Source organism: Amblyraja radiata, unplaced genomic scaffold (genome assembly GCF_010909765.2).
Source record: "Amblyraja radiata isolate CabotCenter1 unplaced genomic scaffold, sAmbRad1.1.pri S88, whole genome shotgun sequence".
NCBI classification, from domain to species: domain Eukaryota; kingdom Metazoa; phylum Chordata; class Chondrichthyes; order Rajiformes; family Rajidae; genus Amblyraja; species Amblyraja radiata.
Window position 1 is genome coordinate 233,122 of NW_022630171.1, and position 19,020 is coordinate 252,141.

The following is a 19,020-nucleotide window of genomic DNA, read 5'->3' on the forward strand; positions in this document are numbered from 1 at the left end:
CATTCAATACGATCACGGCTGATCATCCAACTCAGTATCCTGTACCTGCCTTCTCTCCATACCCCCTGATCCCTTTAGCCACAAGGGCCACATCTAACTCCCTCCTAAATATTGAATGGCGAATGGTGCAGGCTTGAAGGGCCGAATGTCCTCTACTCCTGCACCTATTGTCTATGTTTCTATGAAAACGAGTTACAGACAGGTTTAAAGCAGCATCTGCAGTTCCTGACTACACATGGTTTATCAAATGCTTGGCTCAAGGTCTTGTGCAGAGCAGAAAGGCCTTGCACATTAGAACGAATAGAGACATGGAATAATCTCCCCCCAACTATAGTTACCCAACCAGATGCAACTACATTTAAAGTAGCTCTTTCTTCCCAATAACCCTTTCTGGCTTAACTCCTCCCCGGCTCCACCGCCTCCACAGTTTCAATTCCATTTGGAATATGTTGGAGGAGCAAGAACCAAGATCACCACACGGTGGGAGTGTTGTCCACAAACTGGAGCCACTTATTTGATGAATTCAATGCACATTGGAAGTTGCTGTCGAAAAATTAGACTCAATTGTGTTCTTTATGGCAAAAATGGTTCTTTATTGCCCTGTGGCCAATTTCCTTTCCCCGTAATACATCCATTCCCCCGATGCCAACATTTGTAAAAGCCCAGAAACCAGGGAAACAGACAAATAGGTGCAGGGGTTGGGCCATTCCGCCATTGGTGTGAATATTGAAGATATAGACACAGATCGGTGACGTTTCAAAGTTAATGTGAACTCGTCATTAACCACTTGTGTCAAACGGTCTTGGTGAGACCACACCTGGAGTATTGCGTACAGTTTTGGTCTCCTAATCTGAGGAAGGACATTCTTGCCATAGAGGATTTGAGTATAGGAGCAGGGAGGTTCTACTGCATTTGTACAGGGTCTTGGTGAGACCACACCTGGAGTATTGCGTACAGTTTTGGTCTCCTAATCTGAGGAAGGACATTCTTGCCATAGAGGATTTGAGTATAGGAGCAGGGAGGTTCTACTGCATTTGTACAGGGTCTTGGTGAGACCACACCTGGAGTATTGCGTACAGTTTTGGTCTCCTAATCTGAGGAAAGACATTCTTGCCGTAGAGGATTTGATTATAGGAGCAGGGAGGTTCTACTGCAGTTGTACAGGGTCTTGGTGAGCTGTGACCCCTTGTTCTGTACTTCCCCAACATCGGGAACAATCTTCCTCAGAATTGCTGTAGCTTTGGGGGCAACAACAGCAGCAGCAGGAGGAGATTAGCAAGAGATACGACTGATTGGCTCTAGCCCAAGTGGGAGGAGAGAAGTGAAAACAGTTTAAGTACAGGTCAAGGACAGGCAGACTTGACTCAGAATTGCTGTAGCTTTGGGAGCAACAACAGCAGCAGCAGGAGGAGATTAGCAAGAGATACGACTGATTGGCTCTAGCCCAAGTGGGAGGAGAGAAGTTTGTAAATTGGTAAATCAGGCAATTTATCAGTCAATTTAAGTAAGACTGCTCTTAGGGAGCGGCAGTGAGTGAGCGGCCTTGTGAGTGAAGTGTCCTGTGAGAAAAGTGTGAGTCTTTGGCTCGAGAGTCTTCGGCTGAGGAGAGGAGACTACGCAAAACACTGCAGAGGGAAAGACGAAAGAAGGAGATGTCAGGCAAGCTGATTCAGTGTGATGCTTGCAGTATGTGTGAGGTCAAGGACACCGCCGGTGCCTCTGGCTGCTACAAATGCGAGAAGTGCATCCAGGTAGAGCTCCTGAAGGGCCGTGTTGGGGAACTGGAGAAGCAAGTGGATGACCTCCAGTTCGTCCGAGAAACGGAGTCGTTCCTCGACAAGTCCTACAGTACGATTGTTACACCTAAGGTACTGGAAGAGAGAAGGTGGGAGACAGTGAGAACGGGAGGGAAGCATGGAATGCCAACGTCCCCGGGGGTTGTACCTCTTGTGAACAGGTTCACCCACTTAGAAGCTGTCGGGACAGAAGAGGTGTTTACACTGGGCGGCGGACTGGCTTGTGATGCGAATAGGGCTGTTGAGCCAAAACCAAAAAGGCCTAAGGCAGGCAACGCCATTGTAGTAGGAGACTCCATTGTGAGAGGTACGGACAGGGGTTTCTGCGGCAACAGACGGGATGCGAGGATGGTGTGCTGCCTTCCTGGTGCCAGGATCCAGGATGTCACGGGCAGAGTGCAGAAAATCCTCAAGGGCGAAGGTGAACATCCGGAAGTGGTAGTGCATGTCGGCACAAACGATGTCGGAAAGAAGGGGATGCATATTCTGCAGCGTGACTTTAGAGAGCTCGGAAAAATGCTGAAAAGCAGGACCTCCAGGGTTGTTATCTCCGGTTTGCTTCCAGTTCCTCGTGCTGGCGAGAGCAGGAACAGGGAGATACGGGATCTGAACGTGTGGCTGAAGAACTGGTGCATGGGGCAGGGATTTAGATTCTTAGATCACTGGGATCTGTTTTGGGGTAAGGGGGAACTGTACAAAAGGGACGGATTGCATCTTAACAGGTGTGGGACCAGCATTCTGGCAGGCAGGTTTGCCACTGCTACACGGGTGGTTTTAAACTGAATAAGGGGGGTGGGGTGTCGAATGGGCTAGTGGAGGATGGAGTTAAAGGGAAAGGGTTTCTTAAATGTGTGAGCGTAGAGACAGAGGGGTGTAAAATGAGGTAGAAGCAATAGGTAGCAAGGTGAAAAGTAAAAGTGGCAGGCAGACAAAACCAGGGCAAAAATCAAAAAGGGCCACTTTTCAACATAATTGTATAAGGGGTAAGAGTGTTGTAAAAACAAGCCTGAAGGCTTTGTGTCTCAATGCAAGGAGCATTCGTAATAAGGTGGATGAGTTGAATGTGCAGATAGCTATTAATGACTATGATATAGTTGGGATCACGGAGACATGGCTCCAGGGTGACCAAGGCTGGGAGCTGAACATCCAGGGATATTCAATATTCAGGAGGGATAGAGAGAAAGGAAAAGGAGGTGGGGTAGCGTTGCTGATTAGAGAGGAGATTAACGCAATGGAAAGGAAGGACATTAGTTTGGAGGATGTGGAATCGGTATGGGTAGAGCTGCGAAACACTAAGGGGCAGAAAACGCTGGTGGGTGTTGTGTACAGGCCACCTAACAGTAGTAGTGAAGTTGGAGATGGTATCAAACAGGAAATTAGAAATGCGTGCGACAAAGGCAAAACCGTTATAATGGGTGACTTCAATCTACATATAGATTGGGTGAATCAAATTGGCAGGGGTGCTGAGGAAGAGGATTTTTTGGAATGTATGCGGGATAGTTATCTAAATCAACATGTAGAGGAACCAACGAGAGAGCAGGCTATTTTAGACTGGGTATTGAGTAATGAGGAAGGGTTAGTTAGCAGTCTTGTTGTACGTGCCCCCTTGGGCAAGAGTGACCATAATATGGTTGAGTTCTTCATTAGGATGGAGAGTGACATTGTTAATTCAGAAACAATGGTTCTGAACTTAAAGAAAGGTAACTTTGAGGGTATGAGACGTGAATTGGCCAAGATTGACTGGCAATTAATTCTAAAAGGGTTGACGGTGGATATGCAATGGAAGACATTTAAAGACTGCATGGATGAACTACAAAAATTGTTCATCCCAGTTTGGCAAAAGAATAAATCAGGGAAGGTAGTGCATCCGTGGATAACAAGGGAAATCAGGGATAGTATCAAAGCGAAGGATGATGCGTACAAATTAGCCAGAAAAAGCAGCATACCGGAGGACTGGGAGAAATTCAGAGACCAGCAGAGGAGGACAAAGGGCTTAATTAGGAAAGGAAAAATAGATTATGAAAGAAAACTGGCAGGGAACATAAAAACTGACTGCAAAAGTTTTATAGATATGTGAAAAGAAAGAGATTAGTTAAAACAAATGTAGGTCCCTTGCAGTCAGAAACGGTGAGTTGATCATGGGGAACAAGGATATGGCGGACCAATTGAATAACTACTTTGGTTCCGTCTTCACTAAGGAAGACATAAATAATCTGCCGGAAATAGCAGGGGACCGCGGGTCAAAGGAGTTGGAGGAATTGAGTGAAATCCAGGTTAGCCGGGAAGTGGTGTTGGGTAAATTAAATGGATTAAAGGCCGATAAATCCCCAGGGCCAGATAGGCTGCATCCCAGAGTACTTAAGGAAGTAGCTCCAGAAATAGTGGATGCATTAGTAATAATCTTTCAAAACTCTTTAGATTCTGGAGTAGTTCCTGAGGATTGGCGGGTAGCAAACGTAACCCCACTTTTTAAGAAGGGAGGGAGAGAGAAAACGGGGAATTACAGACCAGTTAGTCTAACATCGGTAGTGGGGAAACTGCTAGAGTCAGTTATTAAAGATGGGATAGCAGCACATTTGGAAAGTGGTGAAATCATTGGACAAAGTCAGCATGGATTTACAAAAGGTAAATCATGTCTGACGAATCTTATAGAATTTTTCGAGGATGTAACTAGTAGCGTGGATAGGGGAGAACCAGTGGATGTGGTGTATCTGGACTTCCAGAAGGCTTTCGACAAGGTCCCACATAAGAGATTAGTTTACAAACTTAAAGCACACGGCATTGGGGTTCAGTATTGATGTGGATAGAGAACTGGCTGGCAAACAGGAAGCAAAGAGTAGGAGTAAACGGGTCCTTTTCACAATGGCAGGCAGTGACTAGTGGGGTACCGCAAGGCTCAGTGCTGGGACCCCAGCTATTTACAATATATATTAATGATCTGGATGAGGGAATTGAAGGCAATATCTCCAAGTTTGCGGATGACACGAAGCTGGGGGGCAGTGTTAGCTGTGAGGAGGATGCTAGGAGACTGCAAGGTGACTTGGATAGGCTGGGTGAGTGGGTAAATGTTTGGCAGATGCAGTATAATGTGGATAAATGTGAGGTTATCCATTTTGGTGGCAAAAACAGGAAAGCAGACTATTATCTAAATGGTGGCCGACTAGGAAAAGGGGAGATGCAGCGAGACCTGGGTGTCATGGTACACCAGTCATTGAAAGTGGCATGCAGGTGCAGCAGGCAGTGAAGAAAGCGAATGATATGTTAGCTTTCATAGCAAAAGGATTTGAGTATAGGAGCAGGGAGGTTCTACTGCAGTTGTACAGGGTCTTGGTGAGACCACACCTGGAGTATTGCGTACAGTTTTGGTCTCCAAATCTGAGGAAGGACATTATTGCCATAGAGGGAGTGCAGAGAAGGTTCACCAGACTGATTCCTGGGATGTCAGGACTGTCTTATGAAGAAAGACTGGATAGACTTGGTTTATACTCTCTAGAATTTAGAAGATTGAGAGGGGATCTTATAGAAACTTACAAAATTCTTAAGGGGTTGGACAGGCTAGATGCAGGAAGATTGCTCCCGATGTTGGGGAAGTCCAGGACAAGGGGTCACAGCTTAAGGATAAGGGGGAAATCCTTTAAAACCGAGATGAGAAGAACTTTTTTCACACAGAGAGTGGTGAATCTCTGGAACTCTCTGCCACAGAGGGTAGTCGAGGCCAGTTCATTGGCTATATTTAAGAGGGAGTTAGATGTGGCCCTTGTGGCTAAGGGGATCAGAGGGTATGGAGAGAAGGCAGGTACGGGATACTGAGTTGGATATGATCATATTGAATGGCGGTGCAGGCTCGAAGGGCCGAATGGCCTACTCCTGCACCTAATTTCTATGTTTCTATGTTTCCTGCATCTAGCCTGTCCAACCCCTTAAGAATTTTGTAAGTTTCTATAAGATCCCCCCCCCCCCCCCCTCAATCTTCTAAATTCTAGCGAGTACAAGCCGAGTCTATCCAGTCTTTCTTCATATGAAAGTCCTGACATCCCAGTAATCAGTCTGGTGATTCGCTGCGATGGCATTTCAGTCTCAGTCACAGAGGCCGATGTCAGGAAATCCTTCAGAGGGGTGAACCCCCGAAAAGCACCTGGTCCTGATGGTATACCCGGCCGTGTTCTAAAAACCTGTGCGGACCAACTGGCGGGAGTTTTTACGGACATTTTCAATCTCTCACTTCTGAGGTCTGAGGTCCCCACCTGCTTTAAAAGGGCATCAATTATACCGGTGCCCAAGAAGAGTAAGGTGACATGCCTCAATGACTATCGACCAGTGGCACTAACGCCGGTGGTGATGAAGTGCTTTGAGAGGTTGATCATGGAGCAAATCAACTCCTACATCGACAAAAACCTGGACCCACTGCAGTTCGCGTACCGCCACAACAGATCAACGGTGGATGCGATCTCGCTGGCCCTCCACTCCGCACTGGACCACTTGGACAACAAAAACTCATATGTCAGGCTGTTATTCATTGATTACAGCTCGGCATTTAACACAATCATCCCCTCCAAACTGGTTACCAAACTCGCAGAACTGGGTCTCTGCGCATCCCTCTGCAACTGGATCCTCGACTTCCTCGTCCACAGACCACAGTCTGTTCGTATTGGTGGAAATGTGTCAGCCTCAATAACAATCAGCACGGGAGCACCTCAAGGCTGCGTGCTCAGCCCCCTGCTGTACTCACTCTATACCCATGACTGCGTAGCGAACCACAGTGCGAACCCATCATCAAGTTCGCTGACGACACCACTATTGTGGGGCGTATCACTGATGGGGATGAGTCAGAGTACAGAAGAGAGATCGAGCAACTGTCCATATGGTGCCAGCGCAATAACCTGGCCCTCAACACCAGCAAAACCAAGGAACTGATTGTGGACTTTGGAAGGAGTAGGAGGGGGACCCACAGCCCCATTTATATCAACGGGTCGATGGTTGAAAGGGTCAAGAGCTTCAAATTCCTGGGCGTGCACATCTCTGAAGATCTTTCCTGGTCCGAGAACACTAATGCAATCATCAAAAAAGCACATCAGCGCCTCTACTTCCTGAGAAGATTACGGAGAGTCGGATTGTCAAGGAAGACTCTCTCTAACTTCTACAGGTGCACAGTCGAGAGCATGCTGACCGGTTGCATCGTGGCTTGGTTCGGCAATTTGAGCGCCCTGGAAAGGAAAAGACTACAAAAAGTAGTAAACACTGCCCAGTCCATCATCGGCTCTGACCTTCCTTCCATCGAGGGGATCTATCGCAGTCGCTGCCTCAAAAAGGCTGGCAGTATCATGAAAGACCCACACCATCCTGGCCACACACTCATCTCCCTGCTACCTTCAGGTAGAAGGTACAGGAGCCTGAAGACTGCAACAACCAGGTTCAGGAATAGTTACTTCCCCTCAGCCATCAGGCTATTAAACCTGGCTCGGACAAAACTCTGATTATTACCAACCACTTTCTGTTATTTGCACTATCAGTTTATTTATTCATGTGTGTATATATTTATATCATGGTATATGGACACATTTATCTGTTTTGTAGTAAATGCCTACTATTTTCTGTGTGCTTAAGCAAAGCAAGAATTTCATTGTCCTATACAGGGACACATGACAATAAACTAACTTGAACTTGAACTTGAACTTCTCTGTACTCCCTCTATGGCAAGAATGTCTTTCCTCAGATTAGGGGACCAGGCTGGACATGCGGGTGAAACCCTTGCCATACTCAGCGCACACAAAGGGTCTCTCTCCGGTGTGAATCCGCTGGTGCTCCTGCCGCCCCCGTGCTCTCTTGTCACAGTGGGAGCAGCTGCTCGCCGACGTGGGCCCAGCCGGTGATGCCGCAACCCCCGCGAGCTGTCAAACTCCTCACCGCAGTACGGGCTGTCCACTGGTGTGCACGTGCTGGTGAGACGGGGCGTGGGAGTCCATGGCAGAGCTCTCTCCACACACCGGGCTGGGGACGGGACTGTCTCCGGCATGAACCCGCTGGTGGGACAGCAGCCTGGTGGAGGTGGTGAAGCCCTTGCTGCACTGGGCACAGGTGAAGGGGCGTTCGCCGGTGTGGGTGCGCTGGTGCTCCAGCAGGGCGCTGGACTGGGTGAAGCCCTTGCCGCACTGGGCGCAGGTGTAGGGGCGTTCGCCAGTGTGGGCGCGCTGGTGCCTCTGCAGGCTGCTGGAGTGGGTGAAGCCCTTGCCGCAGTGGGTGCAGGTGTAGGGGCGCTCGCCGGTGTGGGTGCGCTGGTGATTCTGCAGGCAGTCAGAGCGGGTGAAGCCCTTGCCGCACTGGGCGCAGGTGTAGGGGCGCTCGCCGGTGTGGGTGCGCTGGTGATTCTGCAGGCTGCTGGGGCGGGTGAAGCCCTTGCCGCACTGGGCGCAGGTGTAGGGGAGCTCGCCGGTGTGCACGCGCCTGTGCACCTTCAGGTCCGCGGACAACTTGAAGCTTTTGCCGCAGTCGGGGCAGGGGAAGGGCCGCTCACTGCTGTGCACCGGCCCGTGAGCCCGCAGTCCCGACATCCAGGCAAAGCTCTTGCCGCAGGTGGAGCAGACATGGGGCTTCTCACCCGTGTGCAACTGCCGGTGCTGCCGTAGCCCAGACAACAAGACAAAGTTCTTGCCACATGTGGTGCAGCCATAGTCCTTCTCGCTTTTGTGCACCCGCCAGTGGATCTTCAGTCCATCCGCCGTCTTGAAACTCTTGCCGCAGTCCGAGCAGTCGAAGGGGCGTTCTGCCGTGTGCAACCGCCGGTGGGCCTTCAGGTCACTCGCCGTCTTGAAGCTCTTGCCACACTCTGTGCAGTTGAAGGGGCGTTCCCACGTGTGCGTCGAAGGGGCGTTCTGCCGTGTGCAACCGCCGGTGGGCCTTCAGGTCACTCGCCGTCTTGAAGCTCTTGCCACACTCTGTGCAGTTGAAGGGGCGTTCCCACGTGTGCACCCGCCAGTGGGCCTTCAGGTCACTCACCGTCTTGAAACTCTTGCCGCAGTCCGAGCAGGCAAAGGGCCGTTCTCCCGTGTGCACCCGCCGGTGGGTCTCCAGCTCGCTCGGGCTCCGCCAGGCCTTGCCACACACGTCGCAATCATAACGCCTCTCCTTGTTGTGCCCCGTCATCTGGTCCTCCATCGAAGCTCAGACCCTCGAAGCTCAGCCCGCACACCGAGCAGATGGGGGGCTCGCCGGCACCCTGGCCGCCCTCAATGGCCGCTCACGTCCCCGACTCTCCGTCCACAGCAACGGCTCCTAAACCCTGCAGGCGGGGAACACAGAGGGTCAACAAGCTGGCAAACAGGACATTACTAGCACATATTGAGTGTGTTTATGGCGGAGGAAACCGTTATATAATTCTGCACAGCACAGTGGAGCAGCGGTACAGTTGCTGCCTCAAAACGCCACCCATTCCTACTCTCCACAGATGCTGCCTGACCCGCTGAGTTACTCCAGCACTTTGTGTCTATCTTCTCCACAGATGCTGCCTGACCCGCTGAGTTACTCCAGCACTTTGTGTCTATCTTCTCCACAGATGCTGCCTGACCCGCTGAGTTACTCCAGCACTTTGTCATAAAGTGATACAGCATTGGAAAGAGGCCCTTCGGCCCAACTCGTACCCGAATGGCCTCTACTCCTGCACCTATTGTCTATGTTTCTATTAAAGCCACATTTGCAGATTCTACCTCCAGAACGGCCCAAAATCGCTGATAAACAGCCACTGACAGCCAGCACATCCAGTGAGCGCTAACCAGTTGCTAACTAGCGGTTAACCCGCCTTAACTAGCGATAAATCCCATTTGTGTGTGTTTTCACCATTTTAGCACCAAACCGGCCCCAAATCGCTGCTAAACGGGTCAGCGACGGCCAACACGTCTAGTGAGCGGTAACCAGCCGCTAACCAGTGGTTAATCAGCCACAACTAGCGATATTAGGCGATAAAAGCCACATTTGACCACATTGGGAGATTCAACCCCAGAACTGCCCCAAATTGCTGCTAAACTGGTCAGCGGCGGCCAACACGTGTGGTGAGCGTTAACCAGCCGTTAACCAACTACTAACCAGTGGTTAACCCGCCCTAACTAGCGATAAAAGTCACATTTGACCACATTGGGAGATTAAACCCTAGAACGGCCCCAAATCGCCGCTAAACGGGCCAGGGAGGGTTAACACGTTTAGTGATCGTTAACCAGTTGCTAACCAGCGGTTAACCAGCCGTAACTAGCGATATTAGGCGATAAAAGCCACATTTGGCTGCATTTGACCACATTGGGAGATTCAACCTCCAGAACGGCCCCAAATCGCGGCTAAACTGGTCAGCGACGGCCAACACGTGTGGTCAGCGCCAACCAGCCGCTAACTAGCGGTTAACCCGCCTTAAATAGCGTAAATCCGCCGAAAAAGGAGAGAAAGACTCAACTACAGCAGAGAAGCGACAAGATGGCGGCGGCGGGAGGAGGAGGAGGGGGCGGGGCCACGTCCCTGCGTCAGCGCGTATGGGGCTCGACGTCATCGCGCGGAGGGGTAGAACGTCACCGGGCCCGGCCCCTCCCCCCCCCCTTCTCATTGACTTCAATGGGAAGAAGTGCCCTGATCAAAGATGGCCGCCGCCTCCCTCTGGGCTTCAATGGGGTTGAACTGCCAGTATCAAAGATGGCCGCCACCTCTCCCTGGGCTTCAATGGAGACCAGTATCAGTATATCTTTATTGTCATTTTCCTGAGTCCTCACATACCCAGAGGAAACAACAAAAACGTTGCTCAACCAGTGTCCATTCAGTGTGCAGTAAAAAATAACAACAAATAACTAGAAATAAAAAACATATATCATGAACAAATTAAATGAAACACTCTACTCTCTACTAGACATCAACAGGGGTTCCGATTGACAGCCGCTGCAGTGTGTCCAGGTTGATGGTTGGTGCGCGATACTTTGGCAGGGGGGCTAAGTCCGTTTATCAGTCTTATAGCCTGCGGGAAGAAGCTGAGGAGCATCCTGCTGGTTTTGCAGCTAATGCTCCTGTACCTCTTCCCAGATGGCAGGATGGAGAATATGTGATGCGATGGGTGGTAGGGGTCTTTGATGATGGAGATGGCTCTGTTGATACATCTCTGTATCAACAGAGTTGTATCAACAGGACTGGCCAAATTTTGTGCCCTCCACTACAGTGATGAATTCTGTGGTGGATGTTTGTGTTACAGTTTTATTGTGGTTGTGTGTTCTTTATTATTGTATCGCTGCAGACAACCCAAATTTCCACCAGCCTGGCTGTGTGGCAATAAATTATATCTAATCTAAATCTAATCTTCCTGTATATGTCCAGCAAGAAAGGGAGTGGAGCACCAATAATCCTGCTGGCGGTCTTCACAATCCTGTCTAGTTGGTGCCGTTCGTACGCCTTGCAGCTCCCGAACCAGGAAGTGATGCCGTTGGTTAATGTGCTCTCGATTGTCCCCCTATAAAAAGTTCGTAGATGTGTAGTGGGGAGGCCTGCTTTCCGTAGTCTTCGGACAGGGTTGTAGTCGCTGCTGGGCTCTCTTGACCAGTGCTGTGGTGTTGGTTGTGGACATCAGGTCATCTGACAGGTGGAGTCCTAGGAACTTCACGCTGCTGACCCTTTCCACATCAGCTCCATCGATGTGCAGAGGTGTATGGTGTTGTTTTCCCGCCCTCCTGAAGTCAACCAACATCTCCTTAGTTTTTTCCCACGTTGAGAATGAGGTTGTGGGATTTGCACCATCCTGTGAGCAGCTCCACCTCCATCCTGTACGCCGACTCATCATTGTCACTGATGAGACACACCACTGTTGTGTCATCAGCGAACTTGTTGATGAAGTTGTTGTTGAGTCTAGCAGTACAGTCGTGTGTAAGCAGACTAAACAGCAGGGGGCTTAGGACACAGCCTTGGGGCGAGCCAGTGCTCACGGCTATGGTTTTTGATGTCCTACTGCCCACCCTGACTGTCTACTGCCGTTGTGATAGAAAGTTCAGGACCCAGTTACATGTGCCAGCATCAACCCCCAATAGCTCCAACTTCTCCACCAGCTGCTGTGGAATGATTGTGTTAAAAGCAGAGCTGAAATCTATGAAGAGGATCCTGGCATAAGTATTTTTCCGATCAAGGTGTGACAGTACGAGGTTCAGCGTTGTTGAGACTGCGTCCTCTGTGGATCGGTTGGCTCTGTAGGCGAACTGCAGTGGGTCTAGGTCGGCAGGTAGACTCTTTTTGATGTGCTGCATAACCAGTCGCTCAAAACACTTCATTGCTATGGGTGTTAGAGCCACTGGTCGAAAGCCATTATGGCAGGCTGGGTTTGGTTTCTTCGGGACAGGGACGATGGTGGCACTCTTAAGACAGTTGGGCACTACTGCCTGGCTGAGTGAGATGTTAAAAATGTCTGTGAAGACATCTTTCAGTTGCTCGGCGCAGTCTCTTAAAACGCATCCAGGAATGTTGTCCGGCCCTGCAGCTTTGCGTGGATTGATGCTGGCAAAGGCCTTTTTAACTCCGGCTGCGGACAGCCTAAGCGACTGGTCACTGGGGGATGGCAGTAGTGCACGTGTCTGGGTGCTGTTTTTAACCTCAAACCGTGCGTAGAACTCGTTCAGTTCATCTGGTAGAGAGGGGTCGTTTTGGCATATCCGCAGCGGGGGGGGGCTTGTAGTCAGTGATGGTATGAAATCCCTGCCACGAGCGACGTGTGTCTTTGTCATTTTCGAAGTGGCTATTAAGTTTTTGCCCATACAGCCTCTTCGCTTCCCTGATCCCCCGGGATAGGTTGCTCCTTGCCAGTTTGAGATGACTGCCAGTATCAAAGATGGCCGCCACACACTGGGATTCATTCACATAGACCTCAATGGAGAAGACTGCCTTTACCAAAGATGGCCGCCCCCCGCCCCCCTGGGATTCATTCCCATTGACTTCAATGGAGCGACTGCCAGTAGCAAATATGGCCGCCGCCCCCGGGCCTCAATCCCCTCATTGACTTCAATGGGGGAAGTGCCTTGATCAAAGATGGCCGCTGCACCCCCTCATAGACTTCAATGGAAGATGTGCCAGTAGTAAAGATGGCCGCCGCCTCTCTCTGCATCACCATCCCCCCTCAATGACTTCAATGGGTAAGTGCCTTTAACAAAGATGGCCGCCACCTCCCTGGGCTTCACTCCCATTTTCAATGAAGTGCCTTGATCAAAGATGGCCACATCCATGGGATTCATTCCCATTGACTTCAATGGAGTGGTGAAGTGCCTTGATCAAAGATGGCCACGTCCCCCCTGGGCTTCATTCCCATTGACTTCAAGGGTTTCGAAGAAGGGTTTCGGCCCAAAACGTCGCCTATTTCCTTCGCTCCATAGACGCTGCTGCACCCGCTGAGTTTCCCCAGCAATTTTGTGTGACTTCAATGAAGTGCCTTGATCAAAGATGGCCACCTCCCCTGGGCTACACTCCCATTGACTTCAATGAAGTGCCTTGATCAAAGATGGCCACCTCCCCCTGGGCTTCACTCCCATTGACTTCAATGAAGTGCCTTGATCAAAGATGGCCACCTCCCCCTGGGCTTCACTCCCATTGACTTCAATGGAGACCAAAGATTCAATTGAATTCAACTTCAGATTCAACTTTAATTGTCATTGTCAGTGTACGGTACAGAGACAACGAAATGCAGTTAGCAACGGAGAGACCTGTAGCGCCGGTGGCGGGGGGAGGGGAGGGGGAGACAGAGAGAAGGGGGAGAGAGAGAGCTTGGATTAGAAACATAGAAACATAGACAATAGGTGCAGGAGTAGAGGCCATTCGGCCCCTTCGAGCCTGCACCATTCGCCATTCAATATGATCATGGCTGATCATCCAACTCAGTATCCTGTACCTGCCTTCTCTCCATACCCCCTGATCCCTTTAGCCACAAGGGCCACATCTAACTCCCTCTTAAATATAGCCAATGAACTGTGTGGCCTCAACTACCTTCTGTGGCAGAGAATTCCAGATTCACCACTCTCTGTGTGGGAAAAAAATGTTTTCCTCATCTCGGTCCTAAAAGACTTCCCCCTTATCCTTAAACTGTGGCCCCTTGTTCTGGACTTCCCCAACATCGGAAACAATCTTCCTGCATCTAGCCTGTCCAACCCCTTAAGAATTTTGTAAGTTTCTATAAGATCCCCCCTCAATCTTCTAAATTCTAGCGAGTACAAGCCGAGTCTATCCAGTCTTTCTTCATATGAAAGTCCTGACATCCCAGGAATCAGTCTGGTGAACCTTCTCTGTACTCCCTCTATGGCAAGAATGTCTTTCCTCAGATTAGGAGACCAAAACTGTACACAATACTCCAGGTGTGGTCTCACCAAGACCCTGTACAACTGCAGTAGAACCTCCCTGCTCCTATACTCAAATCATAAGATAATGGCATGTTGGCCTTCATAGAGAGAGGGATTGAGTGTAGGAGCAAGGTGGACCTACTGCAGTTGTACAGGGCCCTGGTGACACCACACCTGGAGTATTGTGTGCAGTTTTGGTCTCCAAATTTGAGGAAGGATATTCTTGCTATTGAGGGAGCCCAGCGTAGGTTCACCAAGTTAATTCCTGAGATGATGGCGGGACTGTCATATGTTGAAAGAATGGGACGACTGGGTTTGTATTCACTGGAATTCAGAAGGATGAGCGGGTATCTTATAGAATCGTTTACAATTAGTGAGGGATTGGACAGGGTAGATGCAGGAAACATGTTCCCCATGTTGGGGGAGTCCAGAACTGTTAAGGTACATTTCTTAAAACAGACAACTCACAATAAGTTAGATCAACCAACACAAGCTTTACTGATTATTTAGCCGGCGAGAGTGGCAGGGGATACAAATTCAAGTATGCAACACACACTTAACCCTCCTGGGCCATCACTCTAATGAACAAAGGCACACAGCATCTTTTGTTACTATTTTGGAAACGTGAAGTAAGTGACAGAGGCGAGGGAAAATAAGGAGATAAAAGGATGTGAGATAAGGAGAGAGGAATGTATATGTGTAGCTTTAAGGGACATTGTTCAAGTAGCATTTGCAGTATTGCATAGTTAACCAGAATGGTTTAAAAACGAGGAACTGCAGGTGCTGGTTTATTAAAAAGGACACAAAACGCTGGAGTAACTCAGCGGGACAGGCAGCATCTCTGGACAGAAGGACTGAGTGACATTTCGGGTCGAGACTGAGGAGGGTCTCGACCAGAAATGTTATCCATTCCTTCCCGTATTTTGTGTTTACCTAAACAGCGCCTATCTATCCACGTGGCGGTGTGCCAGCAGGCTGGAGGAGCGGGCAAAGGCCTTGCCACAGAGCGGGCAGGTGAAGGGGCGCTGGCCGGTGTGGATTCGCCGGTGCTCCAGCAGGTGGTCAAGGCGGGTGTAGCCCTTACCACAGGACAGGCCGGGGAAGGGACGCTCACCGCTGTGGGTACGATATTGCTGCCACAGGTTGGACATGCGAGTGAAACCCTTGCCACACTCAGCGCACACAAACGGTCTCTCTCCGGTGTGTATCCGCTGTTGCTCCCGCCGCCCCCGTGCTCTCTTGTCACAGTGGGAGCAGCTGCTCGCCGACGTGGGCCCGCCGGTGCTGCCGTAACCCCCGCGAGCTGTCAAACGACTCACCACAGTACGGGCAGTCGTAGGGCTGGCCACTGGTGTGTACGTGCTGGTGAGACAGGGCGTGGGAGTCCATGGCAGAGCGCTCTCCACACACCGGGCTGGGGACGGGACTGTCACCGGTGTGAACCCGCTGGTGGGACAGCAGCCTGGTGGAGCGGATGAAGCCCTTGCCGCACTGGGCACAGGTGAAGGGGCGCTCGCCGGTGTGGGTGCGCTGGTGCCTCTGCAGGTTGGAGGACTGGGTGAAGCCCTTGCCGCACTGGGCGCAGGTGTAGGGGCGTTCGCCGGTGTGGGTGCGCTGGTGCACCAGCAGCGTGGTGGAGCAGGTGAAGCCCTTGCCACACTCGGCGCAGGTGTAGGGGCGCTCGCCGGTGTGGGTAAGCTGGTGCTTCTGCAGATAGCCATATCGGATGAAGCCCTTGCCGCACTTGGCGCAGGTGAAGGGGCGCTCGCCGGTGTGGTTGCTGCGCTGGTGATCCAGCAGGCTGTTCGACTGGGTGAAGCCCTTGCCGCACTGGGCGCAGGTGTATGGGCGCTCACCGGTGTGGGAGCGCAGGTGTATCAGCAGCCTGGTAGAGGTGGTGAAGCCATTGCCGCACTGGGCGCAGGTGTAGGGGCGCTCACCGGTGTGGGTGCGCTGGTGCTTCTGCAGGTTGGAGGAGCAGATGAAGCCCTTGCCGCACTGGGCACAGGTGTAAGGGTGCTCGCCAGTGTGGGTGCTCTGGTGATTCTGCAGAATGGAGGACTGGGTGAAGCCCTTGCCGCACTGGGCGCAGGTGTAGGGGCGCTCGCCGGTGTGGGTGCTGCGCTGGTGAACCAGCAGGCTGCTGGAGTTGGTGAAGCCCTTGCCGCACTGGGCACAGGTGAAGGGGCGCTCGCCGGTGTGGGTGCTGCGCTGGTGAACCAGCAGGCTGTTGGACTGGGTGAAGCCCTTGCCGCCCTGGGCGCAGGTGTATGGGCGTTCACCGGTGTGAATGCGCTGGTGTATCATCAGCCTGGTGGAGTTGGTGAAGCCCTTGCCGCACTGGGCGCAGGTGTAGGGGCGCTCGCCGGTGTGGGTGCTGCGCTGGTGAACCAGCAGGCTGCTGGACTGGGTGAAGCCCTTGCCGCACTGGGCGCAGGTGTAGGGGCGCTCGCCGGTGTGGGAGCGCTGGTGTATCAGCAGCCTGGTGGAGGTGGTGAAGCCCTTGCCGCACTGGGCGCAGGTGTAGGGGCGCTCGCCGGTGTGGGTGCGCTGGTGATTCTGCAGGCCGCTGTACCGGGTGAAGCCCTTGCCGCAGTAGCTACAGGTGTAGGGGCGCTCGCCGGTGTGCACGCGCCTGTGCACCTTCACGTCCGCGGACAACTTGAAGCTTTTGCCGCAGTCGGGGCAGGTGAAGGGCCGCTCACTGCTGTGCACCGGCCCGTGAGCCCGCAGCCCCGACAAGAAGGCAAAGCTCTGGCCGCAGGTGGAGCAGCCATGGGGCTTCTCGCCCGTGTGCACCCGCCGGTGGGTCTCCAGTTCACTCGCCGTCTTGAAACTCTTGCTGCAGTCCGAGCAGTCGAAGGGGCGTTCTCCCGTGTGCACCCGCCGGTGGGCCTCCAGCTCGCTCGGGCTCCGGCAGGCCTTGCCACACACGTCGCACTCATAACGCTTCTCCTTGTTGTGCCCCGTCATCTGGTCCTCCATCGTAGCTCAGACCCTCGAAGCTCAGCCCGCACACCGAGCAGATCGGGGGCTCGCCGGCACCCTGGCCGCCCTCAATGGCCGCTCACGTCCCCGTCTCTCCGTCCACAGCAACGGCTCCTATACCCTGCAGGAGGGGAACACAGTGGGTCAACATGCTGGCAAACAGGACATTACTAGCACATATTGAGTGTGTTTATGGCGGAGGAAACCGTTATATAATTCTGCGCGGCACAGTGGAGCAGCGGTACAGTTGCTGCCTCACCGCCAGAGACCCGGGCTCGATCCTGACTACGGGTGCTGTCTGTGTGGAGTTTGTACGTTCTCCCTTTGACCTGCGTGGGTTTTTACTCTGGGTGTTCCGGATTCCTCCAACATTTCAAAGACGCTCAGGGTTGTAGATGAATCGGCCTCCACAAAATTGCTGAATTGTCCCTAATGTGCGTGGGATAGTGCTAGTGTACGGGGTGATCGCTGGTCGGCACGGACTCCGTGGGCCGAAAGGCCTGTTGTTTCCGCGCTGCATCTCTAAACTAAACTAAACCAAAGAAGGGTGTCGACCCAAAACGCCACCCATTCCTACTCTCCACAGATGCTGCCTGACCCGCTGAGTTACTCCAACACTTTGTGTCTATCTTCTCCACAGATGCTGCCTGACCCGCTGAGTTACTCCAGCACTTTGTCATAAAGTGATACAGCATTGGAAAGAGGCCCTTCGGCCCAATTCGTACCCGAATGGCCTCTACTCCTGCACCTATTGTCTATGTTTCTATTAAAGCCACATTTGCAGATTCTACCTCCAGAACGGCCCAAAATCGCTGATAAACAGCCACTGACAGCCAGCAGATCCAGTGAGCGCTAACCAGTTGCTAACTAGCGGTTAACCCGCCTTAACTAGCGATAAATCCCATTTGTATGTGTTTTCACCATTTTAGCACCAAACCGGCCCCAAATCGCTGCTAAACGGGTCAGCGATGGCCAACACGTCTAGTGAGCGGTAATCAGCCGCTAACCAGCGGTTAACCAGCCCTAACTAGCGATATTAGGCGATAAAAGCCACATTTGACCACATTGGGAGATTCAACCCCAGAACTGCCCCAAATCGCTGCTAAACTGGTCAGCGGCGGCCAACACGTGTGGTGAGCGTTAACCAGCCGTTAACCAACTACTAACCAGTGGTTAACCCGCCCTAACTAGCGATAAAAGTCACATTTGACCACATTGGGAGATTAAACCCTAGAACGGCCCCAAATCGCCGCTAAACGGGCCAGGGAGGGTTAACACGTTCAGTGATCGTTAACCAGTTGCTAACCAGCGGTTAACCAGCCCTAACTAGCGATATTAGGCGATAAAAGCCACATTTGGCTGCATTTGACCACATTGGGAGATTCAACCCCCAGAACGGCCCCAAATCGCGGCTAAACTGGTCAGCGACGGCCAACACGTGTGGTCAGCGCTAACCAGCCGCTAACTAGCGGTTAACCCGCCTTAAATAGCGATAAATCCGCCGAAAAAGGAGAAGAAAAGGAGAGACTCAACTCCAGCAGAGAAGCGACAAGATGGCGGCGGCGGGAGGAGCAGGAGGGGGCGGGGCCACGTCGCTGCGTCAGCGCGTCCCTGCACACAACGTCACCGCGTATGGGGCCGGACGTCATCGCGCGGAGGGGTAGAACGTCACCGGGCCCGGCCCCTCCCTTCTCATTGCCTTCAATGGAAGAAGTGCCCTGATCAAAGATGGCCGCCGCCTCTCCCTGGGCTCCAATGGAGATGTCTGCCAGTATCAAAGATGGCCCTTAGGAGCAAGGTGGACCTACTGCAGTTGTCAATAGACACAGAGTGCTGGAGTAACTCAGCGGGTCAGGCAGCATCTGTGGAGAACATGGATAGGTGACGTTTCACAGAGTGCTGGAGTAACT

At 51.9% G+C, this 19,020-nt stretch overlaps 1 protein-coding gene across 1 annotated transcript; it reads right to left on the minus strand.

Annotated features, from left to right (window-relative positions):
- Positions 1–470: 470 nt before the first annotated feature.
- On the minus strand, positions 471–18,759 carry LOC116969569 (zinc finger protein 850-like). Its single transcript, XM_033016408.1, has 6 exons — positions 18,661–18,759; positions 15,550–17,017; positions 15,126–15,317; positions 12,904–12,993; positions 8,238–8,619; positions 471–543 (listed from the first exon to the last, which is right to left on the minus strand). Exons 1-6 carry the CDS (start codon positions 18,757–18,759, stop codon positions 471–473), a joined length of 2,304 nt encoding a protein of 767 aa, XP_032872299.1.
- Between the last annotated feature and the right edge of the window lie 261 nt (positions 18,760–19,020).